At 65.3% G+C, this 21,624-nt stretch overlaps 3 protein-coding genes across 6 annotated transcripts; 1 reads left to right on the top strand and 2 right to left on the bottom strand.

Moving 5' to 3' along the window:
* Position 1: 1 nt before the first annotated feature.
* On the bottom strand, positions 2-7,501 carry ANKRD24 (ankyrin repeat domain 24). 3 transcript variants are annotated; one of them, XM_063403399.1, is made up of 19 exons: positions 6,361-7,499; positions 5,228-5,358; positions 5,063-5,151; positions 4,701-4,765; positions 4,315-4,372; positions 4,172-4,242; positions 3,846-3,952; positions 3,585-3,772; positions 3,338-3,366; positions 3,150-3,242; positions 2,869-2,973; positions 2,719-2,763; positions 2,501-2,599; positions 2,332-2,404; positions 2,115-2,236; positions 917-2,035; positions 544-681; positions 405-470; positions 2-200 (listed from the first exon to the last, which is right to left on the bottom strand). In XM_063403399.1, exons 1-19 carry the CDS (start codon positions 6,583-6,585, stop codon positions 123-125), a joined length of 2,901 nt encoding a protein of 966 aa, XP_063259469.1. In that variant the 5' UTR covers positions 6,586-7,499; the 3' UTR covers positions 2-122. The 3 variants fall into 3 exon arrangements, with proteins under 3 accessions (XP_063259469.1, XP_063259468.1, XP_063259467.1); XM_063403398.1 differs by having other exon boundaries at positions 2,719-2,973; positions 6,361-7,500; XM_063403397.1 differs by having other exon boundaries at positions 2,332-2,599; positions 2,719-2,973; positions 6,361-7,501.
* A 1,050-nt stretch (positions 7,502-8,551) lies between these two features.
* On the top strand, positions 8,552-15,377 carry SIRT6 (sirtuin 6). The gene is made up of 8 exons (XM_063403530.1): positions 8,552-8,705; positions 9,824-9,951; positions 10,194-10,376; positions 12,539-12,598; positions 13,728-13,823; positions 14,037-14,117; positions 14,200-14,323; positions 14,985-15,377. Exons 1-8 carry the CDS (start codon positions 8,640-8,642, stop codon positions 15,267-15,269), a joined length of 1,023 nt encoding a protein of 340 aa, XP_063259600.1. The 5' UTR covers positions 8,552-8,639; the 3' UTR covers positions 15,270-15,377.
* A 155-nt stretch (positions 15,378-15,532) lies between these two features.
* Positions 15,533-21,017, bottom strand: CREB3L3 (cAMP responsive element binding protein 3 like 3). Of its 2 annotated transcripts, XM_063403466.1 has the most exons (10): positions 20,731-21,017; positions 19,798-19,922; positions 18,395-18,650; positions 17,903-18,018; positions 17,558-17,689; positions 17,378-17,484; positions 17,191-17,259; positions 17,024-17,108; positions 16,730-16,826; positions 15,533-16,584 (listed from the first exon to the last, which is right to left on the bottom strand). In XM_063403466.1, exons 1-10 carry the CDS (start codon positions 20,960-20,962, stop codon positions 16,232-16,234), a joined length of 1,572 nt encoding a protein of 523 aa, XP_063259536.1. In that variant the 5' UTR covers positions 20,963-21,017; the 3' UTR covers positions 15,533-16,231. The 2 variants fall into 2 exon arrangements, with proteins under 2 accessions (XP_063259536.1, XP_063259537.1); XM_063403467.1 differs by lacking the exon at positions 20,731-21,017 and having other exon boundaries at positions 19,798-20,175.
* Positions 21,018-21,624: the final 607 nt, after the last annotated feature.

Genomic DNA, 21,624 nt, shown 5'->3' with positions numbered 1-21,624 from the left:
TACAAATAGCTTTATTGCTGCTGTGCTGGGGGTAGGCTGGGTGCGTGGACAAGCAAAGGGACACAAAGGGTGCTGTGACAGACCTGTCCCCCCCTCCCCGTGCCACCCGTGCTGGCTGGGGCTCATCTGTCCTGCTCCTGCAGCCGCTGCATCCTCAGGATCTGGCACAGGAGTCTCTGCACGTCCTCGTCCATGTGGCCCTGGGGTGGGGGGACATTGGTGGGTACACTGGGGTGGGGACATCAGGGAAGCTCCGTGTGTGTCCCTGGGCTGGCACCTGTCTCAGCCCCTCCATTTCCTCCTGTGGATGGCAGGTGGCCCAGCCACCACCCCAGTGTCCCCAGCTGCCCTAACCCTGTCCCCAGCTGTCCCCAGCCCTGTCCCCAGCCCTGTCCCCAGCTCACCTGCACGGCGTAGAGCAGGTGGCTCCGGTACAGTGTCACCACCTTGCTGTGCCTCGTCTCTGTCTCCTGCAGCACAGGGAGGAGGTTTGGCCACAGGGTTGGGGGCTCGGGGGAGCCCTGAACCCACCAGGGGACCCACCTCCAGCTTCTCCTCCAGCGCCCGGATCTGGGCCTGGAGCGCGGCCGTGTTGGGTGGGGGTTGTGGAGGCCCCCCCGACTCGGGGAGGGCGTTCAGGGCTTCCTTCAGCCTGAAAACCTCCTTGGAGAGCTCCGTGATCTGCACAGGGCACAGGGGTTGCAGGTTACACAGAGCAGCTTGGCTGCCCCTGGATCCCTGGAGGTGTCCAAGGCCAGGCTGGACGGGGCTTGGAGCACCCTGGGACAGTGGGAGGTGTCCCTGCCATGGCAGGGGTGGAATGGGATGAGCTTTAAGGTCCCTTCCAACCCAAATTCAGTGACTTCAAGGCCACCATTCCCCTCCGAGCAGCCCCTCAGGATTCCCTGTCCCTTACCTTCCTGTCTCTGTCCCTGACCAGCCGTGCCGCATCCTCGGCGTGGCCGTGGAGCTCCCGCAGCCGCCGCGCCTCGTCCTGGGCCTGCTCCAGCTGCTTCTGTGCGGCGCCCAGCCTGTCCTCGGCCGCCTGCCGCTCGCTCTTCATGAACAGCGCCTGCCGCTGCACGCGGAACACCTCCTCGCACGTCTTCTCGTGCCGCCGCTCCAGCTCCTGCAGCCGCTGCGCCAGCGCCGCCGCCTCCGCCCGCAGCCCGGCCTCGGCCGCCTCGTGCTGCGCCCGCGGCACGGCGCCCGCCAGCTCGGCCTGCAGCCGCGCGGCCTCGCGGGCCTTGGCGTCGGCCGCGGCCTCCAGCTGCGCCAGGCGCTCCCGCAGCGCCCGCGCCTGCTCCTGCAGCGCGGCCGTGGCGCGGGCGTGCTCGTCCCGGGGCACCCAGCCCTCGGCCCGCGCCCGCTGCAGCCACGCCGGGGCCTCCTGCTCGTGCTCCCGCAGCCGCTCCCGCAGCGCGCCCAGCTCGTCCTCCCTGCGCGCCAGCGCGGCCCGGAGCTCTGCCAGCTGCGCCTCGGCCTCCGCCGGCTGCCGCGCCGGCTCTGCCGCTCCCGGCGCGTCCCGCGGCCTCGCCGCCAGCTCCCGCCGCAGCGCCTCGGCCTCGGCGCGCCCGCAGCGCTCCAGCAGTGCTTCCTTCTCCCGCGACGCCTCCTGCACCAAGGCTCCCGGCGAGGCCGCGGCCTCCGCCGCCTCCAGCCGCGCCTGCAGCTCCTCCAGCCGCCGCTCCCGCTCCTCCAGCTCGGTCTGTGCCCGCTTCAGGGCCGCCCGCGCCTCCGCCAGCTCCGTGCCCTGCTCCCGCTCGCCCAAGGGTGAGGGGGATGTCTGCACCCCCAGCTCGCCCAGCGCCGCCTTGCACTCGCCCCAGGCCCAGGCCGGCTCCTCGGGACGCGGCCCCGCGGTTCCATCCGGGCCGGGCTCCGAGGCCGCGCGCTGCCCGTCCCCTCCGGCCCGCGCCGTGCCCTGCGCCCGCAGCCGCTCCAGCTCCCGCTGCAGGGCCTGGTACCGACTGGCGGGCACCACGTCCCCCGGGGCAGGGGGGCTGCTCTCGTCCCGCTCGTAGTTCTCCAGCACCTGCCCAGAGACCGTGAGGCCACCGTGGGCCAGGGGACACAGAACAAAGGGACAGACGGACGGACAGAGGGGGACGTGCCTGGATTTTCTCCTTCAGCTCCTTGTTCTGCATGGTGAGGGACTGCACCTGCCCCTGGAGTGTGGCCAGCAGCTCCTCGGCCGAGGGGCTCAGCGTCTTCTTGGAGAGCAGCATCTCTGCTCCTGCAGGGCACAGGGACCTGAGGCTGTGCCCACCTGTGCCCCCACTGCCCAGTGCCACCTCCCCGAGGTGTCATTGGGAGGCTGGCAAGACCTACCTGGGAACTCAAGTGGGTCTCCTTCCTCGTCCTGCAGCGTCTCAATGTCATAACTCGTGTTCTCCTTCTCATTCTGGGGGTGCAGGGTGGAGGTGACCCCCCTGTCCCCAGCCCTGAGCCCTGCCAGCTGTGTCCCAGGCACTGCCAGCTGTGTCCTGCCCACACCCACCTCCATGGAGGACAGGCGGCTCCGCAGGGCCTCCACCTCCTTGCCCAGCTTCTCCTTCTCCCCATCCTTTGCCGCCAGCCGCTCCTCCAGCTCCCGGATCTATGGGGCAGGACGTGGGAATAGGGTCCGCTTGGCTCCTGGCAGAGTCCTGGTGGCATTCCCAGCACCAGGACCCCTCGGGGAGCTGAGGTCACCTCCAAGCTCTTCCCTGGCCTCACCTGCTTCTCCATGGAGCGCAGGGAGGCCTCATCCAGCTCCACCCGCTGGCAGGACCCAGGGAGAAAACAGGGAGGGATGAGTGCTGTCCCCATGTCCCCTCTGCTCCTCGGGGACACGGTGGCATCTCCCCAGGACCCTGCAGCCGGTACCTCCCGTCTCTGCTTCTCCTGCTGCTCCAAGCCCCGGATCTTCTGCAGGAACTGCGCCCTCTCCTGCCGCAGCCGCACGATCTCCTCGTAGGCATCCCGGTCCTCCTGCAGGGAATCACGGAAAGTGTGGAGTCCTGGCACAGGTAACCCCCAAAACCCACCGTGTTCCCAGGGGGCTTCTTGGCACAGACCCCCCCCCCAATAAGGGGACCCCCATCGAGGAGTTTTGGGCTGCTCTGCACCTGCCAGGCCAGGTGAGGACCTGGGGACCCATTTCTCACCTGGCTGGGGGTGCCCAGGGGAGGCAGAGGGGCCTTCCTCTTCCTCGGGGTGCTGCTCTTCTCCCTGACGGATGACTGACTGGGCGAAGATGTCTGTGGACACCCCAGGGCAGAGGGGATGTCACCCACAGTGCCCTCCCTCTTTCCTGAGCCAGGGCACCCTCTGGGGATGGGCACCAGCCCCTCACCTGCGACGTCTGCTCAGTTGACTCCTCTTCTGTGGGGCAGAGCAGGAGGGAAGAGAAATTAGGCAGATTTAGGGGCTCAGAGCTCAGGTAGGTGCAGGGGCACCTCAGCAGGGGACAGCGCAGGCAAAGGCGGCCCCAAACACCCAGGAAAAGGGGACACATCCCCCCAGCCTCTGCCAGCCCTGTCCTGCCGGTGACAACCCCCGGTGGTGGTGGCAGGGAGCCCGCGGTGCCCCGGCAGCCTCACCGCTGGCCCAGGAGCGGCGCTGGGCCGCCTCCTGCAGGAGGTGCTGGATGAGGGCGTTGCCCGTGGCCAGCCCGTAGTGAGCGGCGTCGTGGCCGGTGGCGTCCACCACGGCCACGCGGGCGCCGGCGCTGACCAGCACCTCCACGGTGTCCACGCTGCCGCTCTCGCAGGCCAGCATCAGGGCTGTCCTGGGCACGGGGAGAGCGCAGGTGAGGGGACAGTCCCCGCGGCCGCTCCCGGGCCCCGGCGCTGCAGCCCCACCTGCCCTGCAGGTCCCGGCAGTTGACGGCGGCCCCGCGGTGCAGGAGGTACCGGCACAGCTCCGGGTGGTTCATCTTGGCAGCCAGGATCAGCGGCGTGGAGCCGTCCTGGCCACGGCAGGGGGGAGGATGAGCGGGGGAGGCTCAGAGCCCCCCCCGGGGCAGCCTGCTCCTGTTATCACCTCAATCTCCATGTCCCACCCCGATCTCCATGTCCCACCCCGGTTTCCATGTCCCACCCCGGTTTCCATGTCCCACCCCAAGCTGTGCCGCGTTTCGGGACAGCCCCAGCCTGGCACGGCAGGACCAGGAGCAGAGGGACCTCACCTTGTCCTTGCTGTTCAAGGGAGCCTTGAAGTCACAGAGGATCTCGGAGCAGGAGATGCAGCCGCTGGCAGCTGCGGACAAGGACAGAGGCTGAGCGCTGCCCCCACGGGGACACGAGCAGGACTGGCTCTGTCCCTACTCACCCGCCAGGTGCAGCGCGGTCCGGCCACTGCCGTCAGCCACGTCCACGGGGCAGGAGGCCTGGGGGGAGAGCCTGGGTCACGGGAGGAGGGGGACAGAGGGACAGACTGCTCGAGTGGCTCTGTGGACGGTGCAGGACAGGGGACTGACAGACTCCATGGTGAGGTGAAGGAGGGGGGACAGACAGACAAACCCCCTCTGGCTCCACGCCGTGGGGAAGGACAAGGGACAGAGCCCCTGTGGCTCCGTGGTGCCAGGCAGCAGCACACAGAGCTGGGAACCACCATGCCAAGGCACTGGTGAGAGAAGGGGGTTCAAGGACAGGGAGGACACCGTGCTGGCACAGCACCTCCCTCCCTCCCTCTGTCCCTCCTCCCTCTCCCTGTACCTGCAGCAGTTTGCTGACACACTGAGGGTGGCCGTGCTTGGAGGCCAAGTGCAGGGCAGTGTAACCTGGGAAGGACAAACAGGTCAGAGCACGGCCAGTGGGGCTGTGCCAGAGGGGACAGCTTGGGGACAGACAGAGACACGGGTACACAGCAGGATCAGCTGGAATGGGGCTGAACACGAAGGGGACAACCCCAGGAGCTCATAAAGCACTTCTTGAGCTCCTTTAGGAAAATGGGACAATTCACAGCCCCCCAGGTGTGGCCACCACCTCTCTCCCCTCATCCTCAACACCTGGGGACAGCCAGTGGCCCTGTGTGGCCCATGGCATTAGGCAGGGGCACATGGTGGCCATGCCCTCACCCGAGCTGTCCTTGGTCATGGCATCCACGCCGTGGGCCAGCATTGCTTCCAGGCAGTCCACATTGCCCCGTGTGGCAGCCAGGTGGAACCTGCAGTGAAACCAGGGGCTGTGGGACGCTGTCCCCTGTCCCCAGCCGTGTCCCCAGGGCGGGGCCCGGCACTCACGCGGATTTGCCCTCCGAGTCCAGCTTGGTGGGCACCAGGCCCTTGCGGAGCAGCAGCGACGTGACCCGCCCGGCATCGTTGTAGTCCACGGCCTGCAGCAGCTTCTCGTCGTTCTTGGTCCAGTCCTGGCTCTGCAACGGAGCCCAGAGGAGGCTGTGACAGTGTCAGCTGCGACAGTGCTGTCCCCAGGGCGGGCAGGGCTGGGCTGGGCTGGCTGTCCTTGTCCCCATCCCTGCCCTGTCCCTGGGGGTGGCCGTGTCTGTGCCCCTCTCCTGGGAGCTCACCCCAGGTACGGAGAGTTCAGCCGGGATTGGGATGAAAATCCCCTCCAGCCCCCCCAGTCTGCAGCTCACAGAGCAGGGGATTTACAGACACAGCCCAGTTTAGCTGTGCCAGGCTGGGATTTGGGAGTGAGCCCAACTGCCCTGGGGTTTGTCCCTGCCACCCCAAAATCCCAGCACTAAACCCAGCCAGCACCCATGGGAGCCCCAGCCCTGCCTGTTCTCCCCAGAGAACCCTGCCATTCTCAGCCCTGCTTTGTTCCCAGAAGAGGAAGGGATCAAACCAGGGCGAGCACAGCTGGCAGCGGGAGCAGATCCCCGGGGATGCTCCAGCCTCCCGGGATAACGGGGCACAGCGCTGTCACCCCAAAACAGGACAGGGGCTGGACGGGGCTTTGCTCTCCCGGGGCTCCCGCACATCCCTGTCCCGAAGGAGCGACCCGCAGCGGGACAGGACCAGGACAAGGACTGCGAGTCCCGGGTTCACCCCGCAGCCCGTGACGACAAAGCGGCGCTGGCTGCGGTGACGGCGGCAGGAAATGGATGTCACCTTTCGGGAGCCGCTGGCACCTGTCCCAAACCCGCCTGTGCCCGCCGGCTGCCCCCGAGCCCCTCCAGCCCAGTGGGACCAGGGACAGGGAACAAACCAGTCTCCCTGGGCAAACTGGGCAAACTGGGAGGGTGGTGCCCGCTCCCCCCACCCCCTTGTCAGGCAGGGACAAAGCAGGATGGGGAGGACGCGGGGGAGCCCCGGGGTGGGGATGGGAATGGGGGGTGCAGGTGGGGCGGGGGGTACACGGCTCAGCCCGCAGGACGCGACCGGAGGGGAGCGGGAGAGGAGCCGGGACGTACCGCGAAGGAGGCGGCGGCACAAAGGCAGATCTGCTTCATGGTGCTGAGCAGGAGGCGGCGGGAGGACGCCATGCGCCCCCCGCCCCCCGCCCCGGCCAGCACGGGCACCCCCGAGCCCGAAGCGCTCCGGCATCGCCGCCCGGGCGGGGGCCGGGGCTGCGGCAGTGGGAGCCGGACCCGCCTCCTCCACCCCCGTCCCTCCCTCCTGCCCTCCCTCCTCAGCATCCCTGCATCCCTGCGTCCCGCCACGGAGCGGGGAGCAGCCCCCCGGCAGGGACCGGCACCCAGACTGGTCCCAGTTAAAGTGGGAGAGGTTACGGGGGACCAGCTGTCCCCTCAAAAGCACCCCCAAAACAGGGCTGAGCATCCTCCCGGCCCCCGGGGAGGGGGACCTGGCACCCCCCGCCCTGCCCTGGGGCACAGAGTGACCTCCCAGCGCTGCCCTGGGGCCAAGGGAGGGGAGATACCCCTGCCTGCACCTCACGGCCCCCCAAACACCCCTCAGGATGTCCTCAGGGAGGAACCCCAAAACGCAGAGGGTCCCCTGGTAGTGTCCGGGCAGTCCCGGTGGCAACAGGACATCGGGAGCCTCTTAGGGATGTGTCCAGGGCAGTGTGGGGAAACTGAGGCACGGAGCACCCCGAGCAGTGTGGTCCCCCAGACTCCAGGTGAGGAGCTTCAACTCGTGTCCCCACGTCCCCAGGTGTGTCCCTCCCAGTGCTCTGGGGACAGCGCTGTCCCCTCTGCCCTCTGCAGCCCCGTGCCAGGCTGCTGCTGAATAATGGAGGAGCATCGACAGACTGAATCCACGGGCTGTGGCAGCTGGCAAAGCGGCACTTGTCCCCAGGAAGGGGACAGGGAGGGGACCCGGGGCCCACTTCCCTCTGCTCTGCTCTGCCCCACTCCCAGCAATGGCTCTGAGAGCACTGGGGGAGCACTGGGGGCTCGATCGCACTGGCCAGGGTGGCAGTGCCAACCTCCGTGGGGCTGCTGTCCCCATTGTGAGTGACCACCCCGTGTCCCAGGGCAGGTCCCCGTGTCCCTGTGACACTGGGGGCATCCTGGGGGAAGTCCCCAGGTCTTCATATCCCAGGGGACATCCCAGGGCAGGTCCCCGTGGACATCCTGGAGCAGGTCCCATGTCCCCGTGTCCCCAAGGATGGTACTCACATCTGCCTTCTTGAACTTGGCCTTCAGGCTCTTCATGGTGGCTCAGCCTCAGCTCTGCGGCACCTGCTGGGGGGATGGCCACGCTCAAGGGTCTGTCCCTGCCTGGGGACAGCTCGGGGCCCCGGTGCCGCTGCTCCCAGTCCTCCCTGGCGTTCCCAGTGCAGCGCCCGGAGCCGTGAACCGGAGCCGGGGATTGAGTTACGGCCGCGGCTGCGGTTACAGCCCCGGGCAGCCGGGGGGGCCGGGCCAGGCAGTGTTTGGGAAGGGACCTGCGGGCACCTGCCATGCCCGGGGACAGGGGACACGGCCCGGGGGTGCTGGGGGTGAACGGGGAGGGCTGGGCACCGATGGTTGGCACCCCTTGCCCATCCTAAACAACCTTGGTGGCACCTCTTGTCCATCCCTGGCACCCCTGTCCTTGCCAGCACCCCTTGCCCATCTCTGGCACCCCCTGCCCATCTCTGTTTTCCCAGTTCAGTGGGGTTCAGTGCAGGTGGGGCAGTGTTGGGACAGTGTCCGGGCAGACTCAGGGCAGTGTCAGGGCAATGTCAGAGCAGTGCTGGGACAGTGTCTGGGCAGTGTTGGGGTAGACTCAGAGCAGTGTCCAGGCAGTGCTGGGACAGTGTCCGGGCAGTGTCGGGACAGTGTCCGGGCAGTGTCAGGGCAATGTCAGAGCAGTGCTGGGACAGTGCCTGGGCAGTGTTGGGGTAGACTCAGGGCAGTGTCCAGGCAGTGCTGGGAAAGTGTCCGGGCAGTGTCGGGATAGTGTGAGTGCAGTGTCAGAGCAGTGTCGGGGCAGTGTCTGGACAGTGTCAGGGTCGGTGAGGGCAGTGTCCCGACGGTGCCCGGCTGCTGTCAGCAGAAACTGAGGGCAGCCCCGCCTTGCCCGGCCCCAAGATGGCGGCACGAGCTGAGGGCAGCCCCGCCTTGCCCGGCCCCAAGATGGCGCCACGAGCTGAGGGCAGCCCCGCCTTGCCCGACCCCAAGATGGCGGCACGAGCTGAGGGCAGCCCCGCCTTGCCCGGCCCCAAGATGGTGGCGGCGGCCTCGGGGCGTGTCCCGCGGTCCCGGCCCCGCCCGGCTCTTCCGGCCGCGCCGCGGCCGCGCCGATGGCGGTGAATTACGCGGCCGGGCTGTCCCCGTACTCGGACAAGGGCAAGTGCGGCCTCCCCGAGGTGAGCGCGGCCCCGCCGGGTGAATCCCCGCCGCCCGGGTGAACCCCCGCCCGCCCGGGCCTCTGGCCCTCCGCGGGCCTGGCGCGTTCCCATGGCAACCGCGGCCTGGGCCCCGCGGGGGCGGCCGTGGGGAGCGCAGCGCCGCGGAGGGACCGAGCCCTTTGTGTGTCCCCAGCACAGCCCGCGGCGCCCTCCCTGTCCCACTCCCGTGGGTGTTTGTCCCCAGACACCCCATGGCCCCCTCGTCCCCCTCATGTCCCCCCAGCCCACCCCCAGCTCCCTCCATGGCCCTTCCCATGGCCTCCCTGACCGCACCCACAGCTCCCTCCTTCTGCCCCCACTGCTCCGTCCGAGTCCCCCCTGAGCCCCAGCAGCTCTTGGGAAGCTTAAAACAGGCTTTGGGGACAGGACAGGGACACTCAGGAGGCTGTCCTGAGCCAAGGGGATGCTGAGGGGACAGGGACACGCAGGGTCCTGTCCTCGTCCCTGTCCCCAGGGGAATGGGCTGGAGAAGCATCTCAGGAATTAAATCCCGTGCCCAAAGCAGTGTTTGGTGTCCTCACCTCCGTGGCTCCCATGTCCCTCGCTGTCCCTCGGGCCTGCCCTGTCCCCAGGGCTGGTGGCACTGCTGGTGACAGCTGGGGCTGAGCACACGTGGGGCGGCCCCGGGTTGCTGCTGGAGCCCAGCCTGGGCCAGCTGCCTGTCAGAGAACAAACTCCCTGTCGGGGTTGGGTGTCCCCAGCCCTGTCCCTGCACAGAGACACTCCAGACAACGCGGAGTCTCTCCCATTAAATGTTTCTGTTGTTAAGGGATGTGAAATCCTTCATGGATAAGGAAGAATTGTGGGTTGCTGGGGCTCTAGAATCATGGAATGCCAGAATGGTTTGGGTGGAAGGGACCTTAAAGCTCATCCAGTGCCACCCCTGCCATGGCAGGGACACCTTCCACTGTCCCAGGCTGCTCCAAGCCCTGTCCAGCCTGGCCTTGGACATTCCACAGATCCAAGGGCAGCCAGGCAGCTCTGGGAAATCCATTCCAGGGCCACACAGGGAAGGATTCCCTCCCCATCTCATGCCTGTGTGTCTCCATCCCACGCCGGTCTTTGCCTTTTCCCAGATTTTTGACCCTCCGGAGGAGCTGGAGCGGAAGGTGCAGGAGCTGGCAGAGCTGATCCGGAGCTCGTCCCATGTGGTGTTTCACACGGGGGCAGGGATCAGCACGGCCTCGGGCATCCCTGACTTCAGGTGAGTCCGGGGCTGGGAGGGTGGCACCTCCTCCGAGCCCATCCTCCTTCGTGGAAAGCTCTGATTCCACCCAGAGCTGCCCCATCCCTGCTGTCCGTCCTGGATCCAGCTGCAAACACCATCCCAGCTGTCCCACAGAATCCCCTGTGTGTGCATCCAGCCCCAGAATCCTGCAGATCCACCAGCTCTGCTCCCATGGCTGGGGCACCTTAGCCTGAGCTCTGCCTTGCTGCTCTTTCCAGGGGCCCCAATGGTGTCTGGACTATGGAGGAGAAAGGGCTCTCCCCGAAATTCGACACCACCTTTGAGAACGCCAGGCCCTCCAAGACTCACATGGCGCTGCTGGGGCTGCAGAGAGTGGGAATCCTGAAATTCCTGGTCAGCCAGAACGTGGACGGCCTGCACGTGCGCTCGGGATTCCCACGGTACCTCCCCAGCCCCACGCACGGGGTTGGTCCCCAACGAGTCCCTGCCCTGTCTGACACCGGGTGGAAGCTGGAAGGGGAAAAACCAGCTGGAATTTAGAGGGGAGAGGTTCTGGTTCTGATCCAGAGGGTCATGGGATTAAATCAGCCTCAGCTGTTGCTGTTTAGAAATGCTTCCAGGTGCTGTTTGTGCACAGGAAAAAGATTATGGAATCATGGAATGCCAGAATGGTTTGGGTTGGGAGGGACCTTGAAGCCCATCTCGTTCCCCCTGCCAAGGACAGGGGCACCTTCCACTGTCTCAGCTTGTTCCAAGCCCCATCCAACACTCATCCCCATCCAGGTCCTGCTGCCTGTGGCTCTGGGTGTCCCTGGGAGCACCTGGGGGTGAGGAGCTGGATCCAAGCAGGACCTGTGCTCCTGGGAATGTCCTGGAGCTGTGCTTTCTGGTCCTTTCCATCGCCTCCAGCCTCATCCCTCTGGATGGAGGGGCAGGAGGGAGGGTGAGAGCCCTGAGCTGCTCCCAGGGCTGTCTCACCCCGCTTACGGCACTGCCAGAGCTTGGGCTGCTTCAACTGAATCTCTTGAGAGAGCAGAAAATCAGTGCTGGGCCCAAAAGATCCTTAAAGAGCCTTTTTTTCTTGATAATTTTGCCAAAGCAGGGGGAGTCCCACAGTTGGAGCTGCCCTGACTTACCTGGGCTCCGCTTCCCTCGCGGCGAGGTCGGGATCCCATGAAAGATTCCCAAGGATCCCAGGGATTCCCTCTGCAGGGAGGCGAGGCGGGGAGAGCTCCACTCCCTGCGTGCAGGGGACAGGAGTGGCCGTGGCAGGGTTGTCCTCAGAGGAACCTGAGCCTCTCCTGAGCCTCGTGACAGCCGGAGCTTTGTCCTTCGCGGCCTCCAGCCCGTTACAAAACCCATCCCCAGCACTTAAGAGCAGCCGCGATTGTCTCAGGAGGACACTCGAGACAAGTGCTCGGAGCTGCAGGGAAAGGGGAGAGCAGCTGAGTTCGAGGAAGAAAACAAAATGCAGGGAGTCAGTGAGGCTTGAAAGATGCCGGGTGTAACGCTGATACCTCTGGTGTTTCATGCTGAGGGAGGGGAGGCCCTGGCATGGGTTTCCCAGAGAAAAACGGGATGGCCCATCCCTGGAAACGAGGATGGAAACAGGAACAGGCCTTGGACAATGCTCTCGGGCACAGGGTGGGATTGTTGGGGTGTCCTGTGTAGAGTCAGGAGTTGAACTCAGTGATCCTTGTAGATCCCTTCCAGCTCAGGATATTCCAGGATCCCTGGGAACAGTCAATGCCAGGCTGGACAGGGCTTGGGGCAGCCTGGGAGAGTGGGAGATGTCCCTGCCCATGGCAGGGGGTTGATCTTTTAAGGTCCTTCCCAACCCCTTCCATTCAGTGATTCCACAGTCAGGAGTGAGTGAGGAGATCGATGTGTCCTTGCAGGAGGTGCCTCTCACAAACACCTCCAGCCACAGCTGCCTCCAGGGCATCTCCTGCCATAACAAGCCCCAAGTCCTGGGCCCTGCTCCCAGCCCCGTGTTTGTCTGTTTAAACTAAACAGCCATGGGAAAAGCAGTAGGGATGATGATGATGATGATGATGGTGATGATGATGATGATAGAATTCCATGGTGCTCCCACAGCCCGGAGCCACTGGCTCCTGTTCCAGTTCAGCCCAGCTCTGCCTCCCAAACGAAGCCTGTGCTTGAGTAAGCTGAACAGGGGCCAAACTGGGGAAATCAAGTCAGTCCTGTCTCACACAGCCTGGAGGAAGTTCCCAGTCAGCGTGGGGCTCTGAGGAAAACAGGGAGAGCACGGCCGTGTTTTCCTCTGGCTTCTGCTCTGAGCCTGAGGGGAATTTTAGGAAAAAACAGGTGTCAGAGGGCTGGAGCAGCACAGGGACAGACAGGAATGTTGGGTGCTGGAAAAACAAAGATCTGGACGCTCCCAGGAGCAGAGATTTGAGTGCATCAGGAGCTGCAATCAGGGCTGCAGATGGAAACATTAAAATTAAAAGGCCGGGACCTGCTGAGCCCATCACCTGGCAGAGCTGGAATGCAGGGAAGCCCTTGAGGTTCCTAGGGAGGGGGGAGGGTTCCCCCAGGGCTCCCCACCCTTCCCCAGCTCACCTGTGCCTCTCTCCCACAGGGACAAGCTGGCTGAGCTCCACGGGAACATGTTTGTGGAAGAGTGCGTGAAATGCGGGAAGTACGTGAGCTCCAGGGGGCTGGGCTGGGGTTTCTGTCCTGGGAGGAGCTGGGCTGGGGTTTCCATCCCAGGGGGAAGATGGGCTGGGATTTCTGTCCCAGGGGGAAGCTGGGTTGGAGTCTCTGTGGCAGGGGGAGCTGGGCTGGGGTTTCCATGGCAGGGGAGCAGGGCTGGGCTCTCCAGGCAGGGGAGCAGGGCTGGGCTCTCCAGGCAGGGGAGCAGGGCTGGGGTCTCCAGGCAGGGGGAGCAGGGCTGGGGTCTCCAGGCAGGGGGAGCAGGGCTGGGGTCTCCAGGCAGGGGAGCAGGGCTGGGCTCTCCAGGCAGGGGAGCAGGGCTGGGGTCTCCAGGCAGGGGGGCTGGGCTGGGCTCTCCAGGCAGGGGAGCAGGGCTGGGCTCTCCAGGCAGGGGAGCAGGGCTGGGGTCTCCAGGCAGGAGAAGCTGGGCTGGGGTCTCCAGGCAGGGGGGCTGGGCTGGGCTCTCCAGGCAGGGGAGCAGGGCTGGGCTCTCCAGGCAGGGGAGCAGGGCTGGGGTCTCCAGGCAGGAGAAGCTGGGCTGGGGTCTCCAGGCAGGGGAGCAGGGCTGGGGTCTCCAGGCAGGGGGAGCAGGGCTGGGGTTTCCATGGCAGGGGAGCAGGGCTGGGGTCTCCAGGCAGGGGGAGCAGGGCTGGGGTCTCCAGGCAGGGGGAGCAGGGCTGGGGTCTCCAGGCAGGAGAAGCTGGGCTGGGGTCTCCAGGCAGGAGAAGCTGGGCTGGGGTCTCCAGGCAGGGGGAGCAGGGCTGGGGTCTCCAGGCAGGAGAAGCTGGGCTGGGGTCTCCAGGCAGGGGAGCAGGGCTGGGGTCTCCAGGCAGGGGGAGCTGGGCTGGGGTCTCCAGGCAGGGGAGCAGGGCTGGGCTCTCCAGGCAGGGGGAGCAGGGCTGGGGTCTCCAGGCAGGGAAGCTGGGCTGGGGTCTCCAGGCAGGGGGAGCAGGGCTGGGCTCTCCAGGCAGGGGGAGCAGGGCTGGGCTCTCCAGGCAGGGGAGCAGGGCTGGGGTCTCCAGGCAGGGGAGCAGGGCTGGGGTCTCCAGGCAGGGGGGCTGGGCTGGGGTCTCCAGGCGGGCTGCGGGGGCCCTGAGCACGCCGTGTCCCCGCAGGCAGTACGTGCGCGATGCCGTCGTGGGCAGCATGGGGCTGAAGCCCACGGGCCGCCTCTGCAGCGTCACCAAGGCCCGGGGGCTGCGGGCCTGCAGGTGAGGATCCCCCCTGGGGATGGGCTGGGGGAGGGCCCAGCAGCCCCTCGGGTTCGGAACAAGCAGCCCAAGGTGCTGGAAGAGCTCTCTGGGTGCTCTCTGTGCCTTCACAGGGAGGTGGGACAGGCTGTGGTCGTTGTCCCCTCTGCCAGGGCAGCTGCCTGTTCCCTGCCTGTTCCAGGGAAAACCTCAGTCCCTGTGTGTGTTTTCCAGAGGGAAGTTACGAGACACTATCCTGGACTGGGAAGATTCCCTGCCTGACCGTGACCTGACGCTGGCAGATGAAGCCTGCAGGTAGTGACACCCTGCTCAGCAGGGGATCAGTCCCCTCCCACCCATCCGTGCCCTGATCCTGGATTCCTCCTCCTCCCTGCAGGAAAGCCGATCTCTCTGTCACCCTGGGGACCTCCCTGCAGATCAAACCCAGCGGGAACCTCCCGCTGATTACCAAGAAGAGAGGAGGGAAGTTGGTCATTGTCAACCTCCAAGCAACCAAACACGTGAGTGAGCCTCCTGCAGCTCTGCACTGCTCCTTTCCCCTCCTGTCCCCTGTTCCAGGCCCATCCCAAGTTTGTCCCTGCGCATTGTCCCCTCCCAGGTGGCCTCTCTTAGCAGGCAAACAGGCTGAGAGTCCTGGGGTGGAGGGTTTAAACCTGCAACTCCTGCTAAACACGTAGAGATGGCAGGTAAATATTAGAATCGTGGAAAGGGCTGGGTTGGAAGGGACCTTAAAGCTCCTCCTGTTCCCTCTCCCATGGTCAGGGACACTTCCACTGTCCCAGGCTGCTCCAAGCCCTGTCCAGCCTTATCCAAACGAGTCTTAGGAGCGGAGTAAAAGCTCAGCCTGGAGCCTGCTGTGTCCTCTCAGGGTTTACAGCCCAATGGAAAGGCCACACACACGGAGCTGTGCAGGGCATGCTCAGTTCCTGCTCAGTTCCTGCTCAGTTCCTGCTCAGTTCCTGCTCATGTTGGTGCCCCAATTGTCTTTAATGCCCGGAGCTGGGGGTTCCTGGGATGTCACCAGAGCTCCCCTGTGCCTGTCCCTGTGTCCCCATCCCCACGCATGGCTCCAGCTCACACCCCAGGGAATGACACACCGGGGGCATGGCCCTGTCCCTGGCAGGGTCCCTTTGTCCCCTGAGCCGTGTCCCCGGTGCCCAGGACCGCCAGGCCGACCTGCGCATCCACGGCTACGTGGACGAGGTGATGACGAAGCTGATGAAGCACCTGGGGCTGGAGGTGCCCGAGTGGACGGGCCCGGTGGTGGTGGAGAGCGCCGAGCCGGCCAAGGCCGAGCAGGAGCCGCTCCTCAAGGAGGAGCCCCAGGCCCGGCACAACGGGACGGCAGCGCCGCGCCCCGGCAACGGCATCAAGCTGGAGTGTCCCAGCCCCGACACGGTGCCAAGGCCCGTGAAGAAGATGAAGGTGGAGCCTCTCCTCACCTGACCCGGACTGTCCCTGTCTCACCTGGGCTGCTTTTCCTACCGACTTTTTTTTATACCCGTAAATATTGTCCCTTTTTTTTATGTCAGTATTAAACACACTTGAATTGTGGCTCGCGGAGCAGCTGCACCCACGGGCCTGGGGAGGGCCTTGCGCAGGGAAATTCCTCCCTGTGAGGGTGCTGAGGCCCTGGAATGGAATTCCCAGAGAAGCTGTGGCTGCCCCTGGATCCTGGAAATATCCGAGGCCAGGCTGGATGGGACTTGGAGCAGCCTGGGACAGTGAAAGGTGTCCCCGCCATGGCAGAGGTGGCACTGGATGAGCTTTAAGGTCCCTTTCAACCAAACCATTCCATGACTCTAATTCCATCACACTTGGTTATGGAAGGGGACTGGTGCTGGCTGGATCCCAGTTGGACTCAGGGCTGGGAGCTGTGGGAGGGGGCCCTGGCCACAGCTCCAGGCTGGCATGGCTGTGTGTCCCCCCTTTCCTGGGACCCTTGTGGCACCTGGGCTTGAGGTCCCCCTGGCCCAGGGTTCCTTGAGACCTTGTGGATCACCCCCTTTTAAACTACAGCAGGTGGTTTTTTTTCCAAAATATCTTATATTTAGAGATGAAAATAAAATTTAAAAAAACAAAAAACAAAACGAAACCAAGAACAAAACCAACCAGTTTCATCAACCATCATCAGCCAACCAGGCCAGGGCCCCTCCTGCTTCCTCAGCCCCATCCTGAGTGACCCCATGTCCCTTCCACAGCTCCCACTGTGCCGGGGGGCAGCAGCAGCCCCTTCCCTCCCAGTAAGGCCAGTGGGAACCGGTCTCCTCTTCCCAGTTCACGGAATCCAAGCAAAGCCAAGCAGGTCCAGCATCCAGAGGCAGATCCTGGAGGGGTCCCCCCGCGGGCTTGTCCTGTAGGGGCTGAGGTGCTGCCACCCCGTGGCACCCCCGAGCTCCCTGGGCTGCCTAAAGCTCCTCCGCCGGCTCCAGCACCGCGGGCCGGCCGTGCCCGGGCTCGGGCCACGCCAGGGATGCCAGCCCCGGGGGCGGGTGTGGCACGGTGCCATCCCCCGGCACAGTGTCAGCCCGGTGCCCGTCCTCGTGGCTCAGCCCCGGCGTGGCCGATGCCCGTGTGTGGTTCTGCAGGGCGCCCTTGTCCGGCAGCGCGGGGAGCGTGTCCTGGACAGCCTCGGGCAGCGCCTCGGGGGTCTCCTGCAGGGGCTGCGACCACCGCGGCTCCGGGGGCTGCTCCTCCCCGGCCTGGGGCTGCGAGTGAACCACGCGGGAGGCGGCGGCGTTGTGCAGGGACCTGGAGAAAACTGAGCCCCGCGGAGGGTCAGGGCCTGGGCCAGCGCCCTGAGGGTGTCACAGCCCTGGCTCGGCCCAGCCCAGCCCAGCCCAGCCCAGCCCAGCCCAGCTCAGCCCAGCTCAGCCCAGCCCAGCCCAGCCCAGCTCAGCCCTCACCTCGCACAGGCCTGAAGTCGCCGTTTGCCTCGGCCTTGCTGGGGGCAAAGGGGCTGATGGAGGGGAAGACAATGAGAGTGAAGGAGAGCAGCAGGACCTGGGGACAGAGGGGACATCACTGAGCACAGCAGCGAGAGGAACCAGGAGCTGGGGCATAGCTGGTGGCAGAACCAGGAGTCCATCCGTCCCTTCTGGTTCATGTCCTGCCAGTGCAGCTCCATCCATCCCTGCCTTCATCCATCCCACATCCCTCCCTCCCATCCCCACGGCTCCCAGGGCTGGGGTCCCACGCACCGCCAGGCAGGTCCCTGTCTGTGCTGCCTTGTTGCTCGACTGAACCACCATGGCCTGGAGCTTCTTCAGCTGCTCCAGGAGGGATCTGGGAACGAGGAGAGCCCATGAGCCCCCATCCCAACACGTCCCACCCCACCCTGTCCCCACCAGGGGACAGGAACACCTACGAGTTCTGCTTCTCCAGGTGCAGGACTTTCCTCTGCAGCTCCTGGTTCTGGGCCGTGCACGCCGACATCCTGGGGCAGGGAGAGCAGGAAGGGCTCAGGGCACAGCCGGGGGGGCTGGCAAGGAGCAGAGTGCCCAGGGTGCCACTGCCACTGTCACCGTGCCCAGGTGAGGGGCTGGGCTCGGTACCTGCTCTCCAGCCCATCAATGTATTCCTTCTTCTTCTTGCGGCTCTCCTGAGCCGACTGCTTGTTCCGGATCTTCCTCCGGATCTTCTTCAGCACCCGCTCCTCGTACTGGGGGAGACACGGGGGGTCAGGGGGGCTGGGACCCCCACTGCACACCCTGCCCAGGTGCCCTGGCACCCACCTTGGTGAGGGGCAGCTGCGTGGGCAGGGTCACCCCCTCCTTCAGCAGCAGCTTCTTCTCGTCCTCCGTCAGCACCAGCTCCTGGAAGTGGCCCTGGCCCGGCCGGAGCTGGGAGCCAGGGGCCTGTGGCTGCTGCAGGGACACAGAACGGTGACACCCCTGGGTGGGAGCCTGGCTGGGACCGTGGTGAAGGTGTCCCAGAAAGGGACAGGGATCATAGACAAGGAGCAGGAAGGGAAAGGGAACAAGTGTGGGGATGGGGAGGGATTTCAGGGAATGGGGGATTTCAGGGTCCAGGAGGAGCCAAGGCTGGGGACAGGGGACGCTGGGGACACAGGGACTCACGTTGTCAGAGCTGCCCGAGAGCAGCAGGTCCTTGACGGTGAGGGCACAGGACTCGGGCGGGGGGACCACGGGCAGGTCCTGGCTCTCCTCCAGGAAGAACCCGGGGTGCCACATGTCTGGGTGAGGGCAGAGCTGGGCTGACAGCAGTGCTGGGTCCCCACTGTTCCCGTGTCTCCACGGCAGGACCCTCCCCCTGCCATGGCCCCAAACCAGGGTGGCTTGCTGCCCAGTCCAGTGCCCCTGACTCTGTCCCCCCAAACTGTCCCTCTGATCCTGTCCCAGCCTCCCCAACACCAACCAGTCTGCCCAGTTCACCCCAGTTCCCAAGCTCTCCACACTCTCCCTATCTCCTCCCTAGCCCACCAGTCCTCCCAGTTCTTTCCAGTTTCTCCCAGCTCCCTTAATTTCCTCACAGTCCTCCACCACTCTCAACTCCCCAGTGTCCCCAGTCCCTCCAGTGCCCCAGCCTGGTCCTTTCCCAGCGTGGCTCACCCAGGTCGATGGAGACCTCGGGGTGCAGGACCCCGGCCCCCGCCGGGAGGGGCTGGGCCCCGCAGGGGTCGGTGCAGGGGTACAGGAGCTCCCGGGGACCCCCGTCACAGCTGCGGGGGGGGCTGTCGTGCTGGTCCGAGGGGGCGTCCTCGGACACCCCGCTGTCACTGGTGGCCGGGGACCAGCTGGGCGAGTCCGACACCGAGTCCCCGGAGCCCAGGATGCAGCTCAGGAAGTCCTCGCTGTCCGGGGCACGCTGAGGGGACACGGCAGCGTCACCAGGAGCAGCCGTGACACTGCCGGGCTGTGACACTGCAGGGCTGTGACACCGCCGGGCTGTGACACTGCAGGGCTGTGACACCGCCGGGCTGTGACACTCCCGGGCTGTGACACCGCCGGGCTGTGACACCGCGGGGCTGTGACACCGCGGGGCTGTGACACCGCCGGGCTGTGACACGGCAGGGCTGTGACACTGCCGGGCTGTGACACCGCGGGGCTGTGACACCGCCGGGCTGTGACACCGCCGGGCTGTGACACCTCCGGGCTGTGACACCGCTGGGCTGTGACACCGCCGGGCTGTGACAGCGCCAGGCTGTGACAGCGCCGGGCTGTGACACTCCCGGGCTGTGACACGGCAGGGCTGTGACATTGCCGGGCTGTGACACCGCGGGGCTGTGACACCGCTGGGCTGTGACACCGCCGGGCTGTGACAGCGCCGGGCTGTGACACTGCCGGGCTGTGACAGCGCCAGGCTGTGACAGCGCCGGGCTGTGACACTCCCGGGCTGTGACACGGCAGGGCTGTGACATTGCCGGGCTGTGACACCGCGGGGCTGTGACAGCGCCGGGCTGTGACACGGCAGGGCTGTGACACGGCAGGGCTGTGACACTGCCGGACTGTGACACTGCCGGGCTGTGACAGCGCCAGGCTGTGACACTGCCGGGCTGTGACACGGCAGGGCTGTGACACTGCAGGGCTGTGACATTGCCGGGCTGTGACACCGCGGGGCTGTGACACTCCCGGGCTGTGACACGGCAGGGCTGTGACACCGCCGGGCTGTGACACCGCCGGGCTGTGACACTGCCGGGCTGTGACACTGCAGGGCTGTGACACTGCTGGACTGTGACACTGCCGGGCTGTGACACTCCCGGGCTGTGACACTCCCGGGCTGTGACAGCGCCGGGCTGTGACACCGCAGGGCTGTGACACTGCCGGGCTGTGACACTGCTGGACTGTGACACTGCCGGGCTGTGACAGCGCCGGGCTGTGACACTGCCGGGCTGTGACACCGCCGGGCTGTGACAGCGCTGGGCTGTGACACGGCAGGGCTGTGACACTCCCGGGCTGTGACACTCCCGGGCTGTCCCCAGCGGGGCCGGGGCGGGCTCCGGGCGCAGGCTCACCCTGTCCTGGGGCCAGGCTCCCGGCGGCGTCCCCAGCTCCAGCCCGCGCAGGATCCCGTCCTGGCGGTCGAAGAGGAGATCCAGCAGCTCCAGGCTCTCGAGGCTGCCCCCGCTGGAGGCCGCGGCTGCGGGTGGCAGGGTCATTGCCCAGCCCGGGCCCCTGGTACCCCCCACAGCCACCCCCGGGAAAACCCAACAGCGGTGGGACAGGAGGTGGGGGCTCCAGGCATGGCAGTGCCCCCCATCCTCCCTCCTTCCAGCAGCTGAAATTCCCAAATCCTCCAGTTTTCACCCAGAGCAGCCCAGCCAGGGGGGTCCCTCCTGGAGGTGACCATGCTGGAAGGGCTGGTTAATCATTTTGGGTGACAAGTGGAGGGGAGGGCACTGCGGCCACCAGCCACCCCAGGGAGGGGACTCAGTCCCTCACTGCCACCCCAGGGAGGGGACTCAGTCCCTCACTGCCACCCCAGGGAGGGGACTCAGTCCCTCACTGCCACCCCAGGCACTGCTTGAGACCCCAGGCTCAGAGAGAGCCACTGGGCCAGCTGACCACCATCCCAACTGGCCAGTCACCCAACTGACAGCCCAACTACCCCCACAGCTGACCCACTGACCAGCTGCTTGACCAGGCAATCAATGAGCTGATCAAGAGACCAAATGGCCTCTTGGCCAAGTGACCAATGGATGGACTGACCAAACAACCAGCCCACTGACCAATGGACTGACCAGTCAACTCTGACTGCTTGACCAACCAACCCACCACCCAACCGACTCAAATGTCCTCCAGGCCAGCTGGGACAGTTGTCATTACTTGACATTTGTCTGGCCAAGGTGGACACGGGGCTTTATTGCTCCCTGTCTTCACCCTCAACCCTCTCAGTGAATCCTGACGTCCCCATGGGATCTCATTGAGCGGTGGCAGCCAGGACATACCTGAGTGAGACGCCATGGATTGTCCTCCCAACCCTCTCTGAGCACAGCTGACAACAAGCCCGGCCTTCACCCTCTTCCTCTTCCTCCTCCTTCGTGATTCCCTGACCCGAGTGGCAAAGTTTAAACTCCAACTGCACAGAAATAATATCCCAGATTGCAAAATGTCCCAGCCCTGATTGGGGCCGTCGGGGTGCGATGGCAGGGCCGCCCCGGGGCTGGACCCGTAACTCATTAGCCAAATGTTTTTGTGCTCCTCTGCCAAGCAGGGCACAAGGGGCTGGGGCTGCCGGGCGAAGTCCAGGTGCTATAATTGTCCATGAACCTTCACCCACTTTTGGGGACAGTTTCCCTTTTTTCAGATGTCTCGGCGTTAATCACATTTGATGCGTGCAACATCCGGGGACGTTGGCTTGGGCTCTACCGCTATGGCTTACCCAAAAAAACCCTGGTGCTCCGTGGCTCTCCTGGGAGAGAGACCAAGGGATGCAGGGACAGGACACAGGGAACGGCTTCCTGCTCCCAGATGGGATTTTGGGAAGGAATTGTTCCCTGGGAGGGTGGGGAGGCCGTGGAAGGGAATCCCCAGAGAGGCTGTGGCTGCCCCTGGATCCCTGGCAGGGCACAAGGCCAGGCTGGAGCAGCCTGGGGCAGTGGAAGGTGGGATGTGTTTGAATGGATTGGAACGGGATGTGTTTGAATGGATGGGAACGGGATGTGTTTAAATGGATGGGAACGGGATGTGTTTGAATGGATGGGAACGGGATGTGTTTGAACGGATGGGAACGGGATGTGTTTGAACGGATGGGAACGGGATGTGTTTAAAATCCATCCCACTCAGACCATCCCGGGATTATCCCGAGTCCCTCACGGCTGTCTCGGGCTGTCTCGGGTGGT

Source organism: Prinia subflava, chromosome 8 (genome assembly GCF_021018805.1).
Source record: "Prinia subflava isolate CZ2003 ecotype Zambia chromosome 8, Cam_Psub_1.2, whole genome shotgun sequence".
Classification (NCBI taxonomy): domain Eukaryota; kingdom Metazoa; phylum Chordata; class Aves; order Passeriformes; family Cisticolidae; genus Prinia; species Prinia subflava.
Note: the sequence above shows the minus strand (reverse complement) of the source record. Positions and strands in the feature narration are given on the sequence as shown.

Excerpts from the sequence above, each read along its gene's own strand:
- ANKRD24 (XM_063403397.1), bottom strand. The coding sequence starts at position 6,585 with ATGCTGAGGAGGGAGGGCAGGAGGGAGGGACGGGGGTGGAGGAGGCGG. Across the intron at positions 4,766-5,062 it reads CATGACCAAGGACAGCTCGG|GTTACACTGCCCTGCACTTG; the intron begins GTGAGGGCATGG and ends TGTCCTTCCCAG. Across the intron at positions 3,773-3,845 it reads TGCCGGGACCTGCAGGGCAG|GACAGCCCTGATGCTGGCCT; the intron begins GTGGGGCTGCAG and ends CCCCGTGCCCAG.
- SIRT6 (XM_063403530.1), top strand. The coding sequence starts at position 8,640 with ATGGCGGTGAATTACGCGGCCGGGCTGTCCCCGTACTCGGACAAGGGC. Across the intron at positions 8,706-9,823 it reads GCAAGTGCGGCCTCCCCGAG|ATTTTTGACCCTCCGGAGGA; the intron begins GTGAGCGCGGCC and ends GCCTTTTCCCAG. Across the intron at positions 14,324-14,984 it reads ACCTCCAAGCAACCAAACAC|GACCGCCAGGCCGACCTGCG; the intron begins GTGAGTGAGCCT and ends CCCGGTGCCCAG.
- CREB3L3 (XM_063403466.1), bottom strand. The coding sequence starts at position 20,962 with ATGAGTTACGGGTCCAGCCCCGGGGCGGCCCTGCCATCGCACCCCGAC. Across the intron at positions 17,690-17,902 it reads TCTCGGGCAGCTCTGACAAC|CAGCCACAGGCCCCTGGCTC; the intron begins GTGAGTCCCTGT and ends GTGTCCCTGCAG. Across the intron at positions 16,827-17,023 it reads AGACAGGGACCTGCCTGGCG|GTCCTGCTGCTCTCCTTCAC; the intron begins GTGCGTGGGACC and ends CTCTGTCCCCAG.